The sequence below is a fragment of the Anabas testudineus genome, chromosome 23 (genome assembly GCF_900324465.2).
Source record: "Anabas testudineus chromosome 23, fAnaTes1.2, whole genome shotgun sequence".
NCBI classification, from domain to species: Eukaryota; Metazoa; Chordata; class Actinopteri; order Anabantiformes; family Anabantidae; genus Anabas; species Anabas testudineus.
Genome location: NC_046631.1, coordinates 1,734,860 through 1,746,336, shown reverse-complemented (window position 1 = coordinate 1,746,336; position 11,477 = coordinate 1,734,860). Strand labels below are relative to the sequence as shown.

Here is an 11,477-nt window from a genome sequence, read left to right as displayed (position 1 = left end):
TGCACAGAAGAAAACTGCGGAACCAAAGCGCAAAATCACTTCCTTTATTAGCAAATTTAAACAGGTAAAACAACATGGTCACCAAGGCGACCAACAATTTACAACTTCCAGTGTGTCAGACCCCTGCTGTTTGCTTATCTCAGCGAACACATTATAAATATATCAAATACTGGTAACGTACTTTGGTGAACATGGCACAGTTATAATAAAAGTGGAACACACGCATACAAACACACGCACACACACAAAAAAAAAAAAACACACACACACAAGTTGGATTTAGTGTCTGTGGTGAAGAAATCACATGTATATTGTGAAAGTGAATATAAATGTATAGTAATTCGTTACTTGGGACGTAAATTATTTAACAATTTAAAAATCAGACGAGTTCAGGTTCTACAATTGTTTTGATGTGAAGTTAGGCGTCTTGCTATAACTGTGTTTCTCCAGCAACCGTGAGGAAACAACTCCCATCCTATTTACAGTGTTTCCACCAGAGGGGCGGCAGCTATTAGCACAGAATCCGTGCTGACCAATACAAACTTCAATATTATGTAGGTAAAAGGTTATTTCACATTTACACTATTTCACTATTACACTTCAGATGTTATTTTAGCAGTTTTGCCATCACTACCATGCACAGTGGTCCAATGTGAGCAGTAAAAATGAAAATGAAAAAACAAAAATAATAAAGGGGATAATTATCCAAATTTCAATTAAGCTCACTTGTTCAGGTTTAATTCTGAATAAAGTGGTTCAGATCATTTCAAAAAGGTTCTGATTGAATCCTCCAGCTGCTCCGTTTCTTAAATCAACAAGCAATTCAATAACATTTATTGTGACCAATCTCTAATGACTGACGGCCAAAACTCCAGAGATAAAATCCAAAGTGTAGTAAAACCCGGTCTCATTACAATGAGGCACGTCAATAATATAACATCAATTTCATCTTTTAAAAAGAAGGATAAGCTTACTAAATGTGATCAGATATTTCTGATATGTCCCTCCTGGCTTTCCATACATGTTCTCTCTCTATATATTCTGGATTAAATCCTTCATTTGTCTTATTTCAACAGACTGATCTGTCTTTATCGTTAAGGTTAGTGCTCAGTTGCACCAGATTGGCTCTCGCGGCCTCCGGCAGTTTTCTCACAGTTCAACACGCACTAGTGGAAAGTCACCAGGATACTATGGAGCATCCTGAGGTCATCTATCTGAGTTAGTCATTCTACAAACACCAATAGGGCTGACGTTGTTGCTCACTCTCTTCTCGAGCCCCCAGAGACAAAACAAAAAAACACAAATTGAGCCAAATCCTTTAGCTGGCTCGTCTTCGCATGCAGAAAACAATATAAAAATAATATATAGGCAGATGTTTGGGTGCAGAGTGACTCTTACGTGAGCACAGTAGAAGAAAAGGCACAATCGTCTTTCTGATTTTCAGAATAAGTGTATAATATACTGTATCTTACTAATGTCTGAATGGACTAGCCTGGCCTCCTGAGGGATAAATTGAGATTTGGAATCTCAGTGGGTGGTTAAATAAAGGAACTTGAATGAACTGAACTGTGCTCTGAAGTGAATCACATGAATAACAACAACTACATCGGCACAACAGTGAACGCGTGTCCATTTTTAAGGCCGCTGTGTCTGATTTTGTTGGTTCTTCACCCACACTAAGTGTTTGATTTTTGATCATTACATATATTTCATACCACATTTGTCACAGCTGGAACTAGAAAAGTCCTGTCGCTGCTCCCTTCTCCCTCCCTTGCTCTCTTTACAGGTGGGTGTCCTCCTCATCTAGCATGTCCTCCTTCAGCAGGTTGTCGATTGGGACGATCCAGCTGTCGTTGAACTCCCCGTTCAGCGCCATCTTTTTCTCCTGCATCTCTGGCTGCACCTCCATCACCTCCAGCGTGGGGTTGTCGTGGTAGCCGTTCTCCACCGTGTGCAGCTCTTCGGTCAGGTGTTGCTGCAGAGATCAAAAGGGGCAAAGTAAGAAAGAAGTGCGCATAATCTGACTTGGTCGCTTTGTTGGGTCAGGGAAACCGACCTGGGTCTCATTGTATGGCTTGCGGTGGTGGGAGGCGCAGACGGCAAGGATGACAATCATGATGAGCAGAGCGCCACAGGAGGCCAGGATGGCTATCAGGGTTTTATTATCTGTTGTTTTCTTCAAGAGGGAGAAACACAAGAGAATGACTTTTTTTTACATTGTCCCAATGAGTCTTACTGCGGCTTACACAGCAATTTGAACCAATAATATGGTGTGTTCCCAACTACCTTGGTGAGTTCTTCATAATACTGATTTGCCAGGCTGGTTTTCACTGTAAGAGAAATTTCAGTGCGTTTATTTCCAGTTTGTAGCAATTTTGAACTGACTAATGTGACTTTTGTAAAAATGAGGTGAGCTCTACCTTTTCCATTTATCGTTACCCTCTCAAACTGTACTTTGTTGTTGTGCTGCTGCCATGTCAGGTCGCACTCTCCATCTATCAAATTGGCCATCAGCCGCTTGCACACCTCCACAAATTCCTTCTCTTCCTTGTTCTGAAGACACCACAATGAGACATCAGTGAGGATATATTTCACTTTTTTTCCGTAAAGAATTTGTAATATGAAGGGAAGTGGGGATGGAAAGGCCAGAGGTGTCATCTGAGGTCGTGTCTTCCTATGCTGTGATGCGAGGATTATTTTGGGTGTATTATGGAAGGTACAACAGTGAGAGAGCAAGAGAGGGTGAGTATATGAAAGAGGTGTGGGAACAAAGGAAACTAGTGAAAGGCAGGAAGGGTTTCCACTAAGACACTTTTTCCACCCAGTGACTGGAATTCTTGTTTTCCTGTATGGGTGGCTTAGAGAAGATCCACCCAGAGATCCCACCTATGATGGAAGTATCCATGCTGTTAGACACATTTAGACTCTAATGGCTGTTAATATCACAAACGAGTTTATAGCTTGTACGTTAGCTCGACTGTGTGTGTCAGTCAAAATGAACTCCAGTGTATGTTCATGATGATGAAGCAACATGTGACCCAGTGTAGCGCTGTGGCTCACTGATGGGTTTTTAATAGTTTGTGGATAACAATGGGGGAAGAGGAAGACGATGTACTTTACTTAAGCATGCAGTCAATAAAACAATCAGCTTCATGTCTTTCCTCAACACAGCCTTTCAACATACACAGTAATGGAACAGTTTTTAAATAACTGGTTACATAACGATGCATGTTTTCTCAATCACAATGAAGTATGGAGGAGGGAGCGTCATGATTTGGGGCTGCTTTGCTGCCTCTAGATGTAGACAGTTTGCCATCATGGAGGGGAATTTTATCAAGGAGAAGCTTAGTATAAGGTAACGTTTTGTGGCCAATTTATGCAGAAAACCAGGAAACTGAACACTTACTTTTCCTTGTCACTGTACGTATATAAAAATGTAACACTAATAATCATATTTTTGGCAACTGATCCAAAAATTGTAGCAATAAAGTGTATAATAGTGCTGTATTATTAAACTCACTGATATCATTGTTCTTATTCTTCCTGCAGGATGTTGCATAACGATTCTCGTTTTCTAAACTGAATGAACCTTTGGGAATAATTGTGAGCAGAGAAAGGAGTGGAAAGCAGTGGAAAGGGTGGGGCCCTGCCTCCCGCGATAGGACAATAACAGAGGCTTGATGAGAGTCAGAGCGGAAACTGTCTTTACTGTCACATGTATTGTTTTTGTGCATTGAAACAATTGACTTAAAGATAAATTGGTTTTGGAAAAAGTCGAGTCTTACCTCATAGCTGCTTTTTAGAGAATACTGTGGAGAGAAGTAAAAAGCATCAATGACCCTGGAGTTATGTAAAAAGTATTTATGTAGCACGTTAATGAAAAGTAAAGGCTGCTTCTCATTGTTACAGTCTTACGTGAAACGTCTTTGGCTGAGTTTCTACATGGATGGTTGTTGTTGTTGTTCTTGTGGTGATGGAAACTGGGGTCATGACCCCAGTTTTGGGAATTGTTGCCAGAGATCCTGGTGTGGTCTGGGTGGAGGTTTCACTGGTGGCTCCAGGCCCTGGGCTCCTATTTGTCTCTTGGGCCCTTGGCATTTGTGTTGCATGAGCTCCGTTTGTAATTTCAGCTAGGAACAGTAAACACAACGTTTGCAAGTTAATGATGTACAGCAGAGGACGATCACACAGTTCCCATCAGGTCAGTAGCTGTGTTTTTTGTGGTCACTGGGGAGCTTACCTTGACTAGTGATCCTGGAAGTGGAGGTGGTTTGAGGCACAGGGTTGTTTTGTGTTTTGGAGGATTTTGATACGCTTTTGATTGTCACCCCAAAAGTTTTTGGCTGCTCGGTAGTCTGTTCCTGTGTTTCATTTAATGGGTTGTTACCCTGGGGGTTACTAGTGTGAGAGGTATACGTTTTATCACTGATCCCAGAAGATGGAGTAGCAGAAATAATACTGTGATCTTGCAATGGACTGTTTGCAGTGTTTAATACTGGTGACTGGATGGTAGGCTTGTTGGCTAAGGTTGTGTGGCTGTTCATTGAAGTTGTAGAACTGTTGGTTAAAGTTGTAGGACTGTTCGTTGTAGTTGGAAGACTGTTCTTTGTAGTTATAGGACTGTTCGTTGTAGGTTATAGGACTGTTCGTTGTAGGTGTAGGACTGTTCGTTGTAGTTGGAAGGACTGTTTGTTGTAGTTGGAAGACTGTTCTTTGTAGTTGTAGAACTGTTCGTTGTAGTTGTTGGAAGACTGTTCTTTGTAGTTGTAGAACTCTTTGTTGTAGTTGGAAGACTGTTCTTTGTAGTTGTAGACTCGGAGATTGAAGCTGCTTTTGTTGTAGGCCTAATTGTTGGCATACTGGGGCTATTAGCTGTGGTGGAATTAGTGACAGTAACATTTACCACAGACCCGTCAATTATGGCTTCTTCTGTACTTACACAGTGAAATAGGAAACCTAGGGAGAAAAAAAATATATGATCACGCACTGTCCACTCCTGAATGGGCTGTACGAAAACAAACCAATCAGTAAGGGTTTATTGGTGTCTTGTGCAAGATTTGCTTCTAATATAAAGTTATTTCTAAAGTACTATAATTAAAGATTAAGTGAATTTGACAAGACTACAGGTGTCGCTGTTTGTGCGTGCTGTGGAATGTGTGGCCGAGGTAAAAACAGCTGGTGCTGATAGCAGCAGGATTAGCGGGTGCTGTCACCCGCTAAGAAACAGATGCATCGGTGACGGCCCCGGGTCGGTGGGGGGCACACTCCGGTGTGGGAGAGCAAGAGGGAGGACTGGGCGGACAGAGAAAATGGGAAATAGCTTGATTGTGGCAAACAATTTGTCGGAAAGCTAATTTTACATGGTGCCTCAAAGCTCAAACAGGCTGACCCTCTTAGTAACAGTGTTCGGAGCAACAGGCCCAGCACTGATAAGTGATGCGTCAGTGCTACCTGCCCCCTCCCTCAAAACTCCAAACCACTCTTATCAGCTAATTCCTGACACCCTCAAACCTTCGTTGTCATTGAAGTATGACGTGACAAACCCCAAATGTGATCTAGAATCAGTGTGAGTTGGTGTGTAGCCACGCAGGTATGCAGGGTGGCACGGGGAGTGGGCTGGGTAGGTCCATTGTTTTGCGGCTGTGGAGTCAGACGAGGACTGCTCACAAAGCGCTGGAAACGGACCTCGGTTATGGGTGTGGAGCTTATTGTGGTTATTGTGTGCTGCATCCTGTCCAGCTGACTATAAATAGAGACAGAGAAGAAGATGGAGCGCGACCAGGGGTCAGCACAGGTCAGACTCCCTATTTCTCTGTAGGCTTTGATTGAGCGAAAGCGGCAGTGAGTTTACATTGAATAGATACGTAAATGAATTTAAATTAAACATTAACAAAGAATGATTGAGTAATGCAAAAAAAAGGCAAGCTTGTACTGCTAAACTCACATTGATTTTACCCTCTTTCAGCCTTTTGTTTTGTTTTTAATGAGCTGTATTGTAGTGACGTTGTACAGCACCATCTTATCCTCTTGAGTTGTGCAGTGTGTCAGACGCCGACCAGAAACAGAATCAGCTATTTAATCATGCTGTCTGTCTCCTGGTGTGACCTGCTCCGCCGGACTGTGCGAGGTTCAGGCTGTGAGAACAGACCTGTTGTCCTTTCCCTGGCTCGTCTTCCTCCTTGGCTCACTTCGTTGACAGGAAACACCTCTGCTGATTTTGGGCCTGGTTGCGCCCTTTAATTTGGTTACAGTACATGCTTTAATTAAATTGGCACAAGTTTATTTGGTATTCTGCCACATTTCTATCGTTGCACGCAATATGACCGGGTCTTCCTCTGTTTATTCCGAAATATTGCGAAACTTAAAACACATGACATCCTTTGCAAACACAAGGGTATTGTAGGTGGGGCAAAAAATATTCTGTGTTTTTATGGTTAGAAAGATGGAGTGGGAGTCGACAGGGTAAATTGGTGCCACTCTCAGTTGCAGTAATAACCAGTTTTATTTTAAGGCAGGCATCAACCTGCTTTTTGTTCAGGATAAGAACAAAAACAAAAAGAACCACCATCCGTGAACATTAGAGGTGAAGTGTGGCTGGAGAGTGAAGCCTGGTTGAATTGTCTTCACTTCCTGACAGCCATGTTGTAAACACATGCCCCAGATACAAGGCCGTGCACACAGAAACACGGAGAGGTTAAGAAAGAAGACAAAGGGAGAGACGGTTTTATTGCTCTGTGCATAGCCGTAGAGTACTGTTAACACCAGCTCATATTAGTCAGCCACAAAAACAGTGGTGAGGTCCGTCTCTGATTGGGTTAGGCTGGTGAAAACATGCTCCCAATCATTAAGGACCAGACTCAGAACAGTTAAACTGCATAAAAATTGTACATTGTACATGATGCTAAGTAACGGAAACCTCACTGTTGCTTTATATCATCAAGTTTGTGTAGTGATTACATTTCAGGGCATAGTGTGTGATGGCAACTATCCAGTCGTGTTATCCACCCAGCTTAGCAGTAACTGTGAGTCAAACCCAGTATTGATGTGCGGCGAAGCGTGAACATGCACTGTGAGCGCCAGGCGGAGAAGCTCAAGTAAATAAATGTAGCTCCTGCTTCAAAGCAGTGACAGAACAAAGCTGCTCCGTTAACTCTGGTGACAGGCCACACAAAGACCTCTCTGGCTCCACGTGCAGCCAAGCAAGCATGGGCTACTCCCTCACTGCAGACCCCCTCTGTAGCCTGGGCCTTTAGGGGTTCTGCTTGACCCCCCCCCCCCCCCCCCCCAATCCCAAATCCTGTCCCACAGAGAGAGGTAATTCAGCTCTCTGGAGGACTGAGGGTGGGTGAGGAGCGGGGATAAGGGAGGAGTCTCTGCTTTACATTGTGCGCCACCAGTGTGGGGAGGTGAGAAGCTGTGAATGTAAAAAAAAAAAAAAAAAAACACTTTGGTGGAAGTAAAAGAGAGAAGAGGGAGGAGGCAGGGTTGACAGCGGAGAAAGTGAGGGGTGGGGGGGGTGTTGTGACGCTGTAAATCTAACAGCCACATGGAAATTACTGACCACACACACGGACAGACACACACACACATACACGTGCACCTACATATATAGTCCCTGTCCTTGGAAACCAGACTGGTATGTGCTTTTCTTTGAGATGCTACTAGTTAAAGTTCAATGTTAGGTCTCAACAACCCCCAGGTTATATACGCACATGGGTGTTTTCCTACACTGTGAATCATGCAACTGCAACTTTAGTGTTTAGTGATGATGATGAGTCAATAAATTCTTATGTGTATTCATTTCATTGACACTTTGGTAGTAATCACCAAACACTATCTCCATGACTAAAAACAGAAAACATGTCAGACTAGATGTGTTTGACTGACGTAGGACAAACGTAGAGTACGTCACAAAAGGTAAGGGAGAACATGTTTTTGTACTTTGGATAAACCCCTAACATTCGTGTGTGGGTATGCTTTGCTCAGACCTAATGGAGAAATAAGGAGGGGGGTGTGTGTGGGGGCATTTACACAAAGTGATGAGTTGCATGAAAAGACTGCTGAGAAAGTAAGGAGGGAAAGCCGAAGGGAGGACAGGAACGAGGAGGCTCTGTGCGAGGGAGAGGCAGAGGAGGAGGCGAGTGAAGGTCCCTGGCGGTACCAGCCTCGGGCCTGATTAATGGACACCTGGTTGTGCAGCGTGGCATGCTGGGTAGAGCTGGAGAGAGGGAGGGAGAGGTTACAGGAGAGGTTAAGGCCAGCTGCACTTTATCTGCAGCATCAGGCGTGATAAAACGCTCGTCTTTACAAAGAGCAGAGGCTCCACATGCCATCCATGCTTGGCCTTTAAAAAAAACCAGGAGACACAGCATCAGGACTTAGCACGCAGGTCTTAAGGGCGCCTCACACGTCAGACCTGTACAAGAGTGCTAGGATGGGATTCTCTGTCTTAAAAAGGAAGAAATCATTCTTATTTGTGCGGTAAACAACTCAACCCTGCATCCATCCATAAAATGTCCTCAAAGCACCAACGTTGAAGCAGACAGGGATCTCTGGAACACATCAAACAGCCCCTGCTGGAAAATCCTAATTCCATGCATTCTACACCATCCGGCTGGATGGAAAGTCTCCCTACGTCTGAGTCTGCTGCCGCCACACCCTCCTTGGGAACTGGGATGTTGATAAAAGTTTTTTTTTTTTCCCATCTATTGTTCTCCATTCTGTCTCCCATGTACAGCGGCCACCACACGCCAGACGAGTGTGCGAAGCCCCCAGCTGCTGGTGTCTGGACGGGGCCAGGGACCCCGAACTGCTGTTATCTTGTAGGAAACGGGAAAGTCTCAAACCCACAAACGCACAAGGAAGACGGATTGCGTGGGGGTTAGGAAGTCCTGGAGAGAACTGATAACCAATGATACAGCCTCCTTCCTATAGTCTGAACCGCACAGGGGATTCTTTAAACTCTGACACCAACTTTGCACTTCTGATAAATCAGTTCATCAGTTCACGTTCAAGTATCTTGACCATAGTAGTGTAGCTTTTTACTATCAGAGGTAACTCTCAAAATTCTCAAAATACACTGTACTAAGACATTTGTTGATTAAGTTGAGAGAAAGCCAGGGACCTGAGCCTCTAGAGTTCCCCCTTCTACACATGCGTGATGTAAAGACAAATCACAGCAGCCTGTTAAAGGTCAAACTCCTACTGTCATTAAAAAGTTTGTTTACACTTGAAAATCCCGTACAAAAATGTGCCATGCTCTGCTTTTTAGAGCGCGCTGACACCTTTAGACTCACTCTAAAAATGAAAGCCTCCCCATGTGAATGGCCGACTGCAGCGGGGGAGGGGGGGGGGGTGGGGGGGGGGAAGGCAGGAGCATAATTAAAGAAAAACACTTTGCTTTGCCGCTCGGGCACAGAGGTCATGGGTGCACTTCGTTATTCAGCCTCCTCTTCTCGAAGCTCTACGAACATGTGTGTGTTTTGAAGGCAGAGGAGGGGGGTGGGGGGGCACTGCGGAGGCCTTAATTGTGGGATAGTGGGGGGGGGTGGAAGGGCAGATGTTTCAGTTCTGAGAGTTAGAACACCGTTAGGCATAATTATGGTCACTTCTTCTTTTACAGATTGCATGAAAACCACACGACACACACACAGAGGACCAGCCACCAGTGTCAAACTCACTCAAACAAGAGCCTCTAGACAGTTTTAAGGCTCAAACAGGCACACAGGCTGGGAAGTCTAGAGAGTTTAGCTACTTTGAAAAGTGCAAAGTATCAGTTGAGAGAAGTCAAATAACTGAATTAATCAAATCAACTTCAGTTCAGCTCTCAATAAAATTATATATTTGTGTTAAAAGTTGCACATAAAGATTTGACAATCATGCAAAACAGTGCCACATATACACAAACTACCTAACAATATCAAGTATTTCAAATGAGTAGTAGGTTACTTTAGTTTTGATACTCTTGATGTTCAGTCTTCCGTGCGCACCTGTTGCGCACTGATGTCCTGCAGTTTTTAAAGTGATGCTGCTGTGTCCCTCTACTCCAGACACACACAAAACCTGCTCTAATATCACGCAGCCTGCAGGTAAACTACTCAAACAACACGCAAGGGAGAGGGGGGAGGAGCGGGGGCACCGGCAGAGGAGGCGCGCAACTGGAGCCCGTGGCACCTGTGGCGCACGGCGGTGAGAAACGCCGCAGGTGCGCAGCAAAGGGAGCTTATCAGTGGAAAATAAAAGAGGACTCACCGAGGGAAAGCAGCAGCACACACGTCCTCCCCATGCTCGACCTGCCTCTTCTCAGATGCATTTTCTCACGCACGCCACAATCCTGCGATGCTCAGGAGCCTGGAGATGCTGCGCCGGAGTCTGGCCGCTGACTGACGCCGTCCTGTCACGCTCCTCTTCTCGGATTTGCGTTTTCAAGCAGACGTATTGTTCCGCGTTTTCTTCTTGTCTTAAAAACTGAAAGCCAGGAATGCTTTTGTTTGTCCCCTCTCTCTCTCTCTCTCTCTCTCTCGCTCTCTCTCTCCACAGAGTTGGGGATTTGGGGGAAGACTATTTGTGCGGTCTCCTTGGCTGCACGCTGCTGCTCAGTGTCTCTCCACCCTCTCTCTCTCTCTCTCCCATAGTGGCTCTGTGCTGTATTGTGCTCAGTCAGTCCTCTCTCCCTGCAGTGTGTTCAGCTGTTAGCAGACCAGGAGCACTGCCCCATCCCCTGGACTGCCCCCACTCTTTTTTCGCCTCCGCCCTTACCATGAGGAAAGCAGGGGCAGATCCAGCGAGATCCAATCCAATCCCACAGCACCGGGGACTTGTCTGCTGCCAGGACCTTTTCAATAACAAAAGGAAGCCGGGAGACAATGTGTTCCACCGCTTGTGGAGTCTTTTTTTTCCTAAAATGTCCACGACTCGAGGACGTGGGGGTCAAGTCACAGCAGCGCAGATGATGTTTGATCACAGGAAAAAACGGTTGAGATTCCTGCAGTCAGCACGTCTTCAAGTCCCCAACAGTTAGACACATGCACCTAACACCTGCAAAGAAACCGTCTCTACCATCTCTACAGGCCCTGCTCACACCACAAAGGTTGTAGACGTGGTCGACAAGTGATTCTTTTATTTGTAAGGATGCGATTTGTGACTCATATGAACTGACTTGGAGCACATCAGCACTATGGACAGAGCTTTACAACCCAACACAGCACTGTGCCGTCTGTCCAGCCCCCCCTTTGCCCTTCTCTAATATTCAAACCCCTCATCTCAGATGATGATGATGATGTCATTTTGGTTGCTCATATCGTCTCCAAAAACTCCTCCAGATGATTCAGAAGAGCTTTTGTTTCAGCTTGTGCTGTTATGTACAGTCATAGTAGTTAGTCGTCTGCTTTCTATCCTCACTTAAGTTACTGTAAGCGGACGAATGAGAAAAACACACTAACTGCTCCTACGGATCAGGAAGGAACTACATTAGCTCT

General features: G+C 44.8%; 1 protein-coding gene across 1 annotated transcript; it reads right to left on the bottom strand.

Annotated features, from left to right (window-relative positions):
* Nucleotides 1-23: 23 nt before the first annotated feature.
* On the bottom strand, nt 24-10,728 carry podxl (podocalyxin-like). Its single transcript, XM_026363065.2, has 8 exons — nt 10,252-10,728; nt 4,241-4,956; nt 3,916-4,130; nt 3,786-3,809; nt 2,421-2,553; nt 2,287-2,330; nt 2,057-2,176; nt 24-1,975 (listed from the first exon to the last, which is right to left on the bottom strand). Exons 2-8 carry the CDS (start codon nt 4,542-4,544, stop codon nt 1,781-1,783), a joined length of 1,035 nt encoding a protein of 344 aa, XP_026218850.1. The 5' UTR covers nt 4,545-4,956; nt 10,252-10,728; the 3' UTR covers nt 24-1,780.
* Between the last annotated feature and the right edge of the window lie 749 nt (nt 10,729-11,477).

Excerpts from the sequence above, each read along its gene's own strand:
- podxl (XM_026363065.2), bottom strand. The coding sequence starts at position 4,544 with ATGAACAGCCACACAACCTTAGCCAACAAGCCTACCATCCAGTCACCA. Across the intron at positions 4,131-4,240 it reads TTCCAGGATCACTAGTCAAG|CTGAAATTACAAACGGAGCT; the intron begins GTAAGCTCCCCA and ends TACTGTTCCTAG. Across the intron at positions 2,177-2,286 it reads ATTATGAAGAACTCACCAAG|AAAACAACAGATAATAAAAC; the intron begins GTAGTTGGGAAC and ends TCCCTCTTGAAG.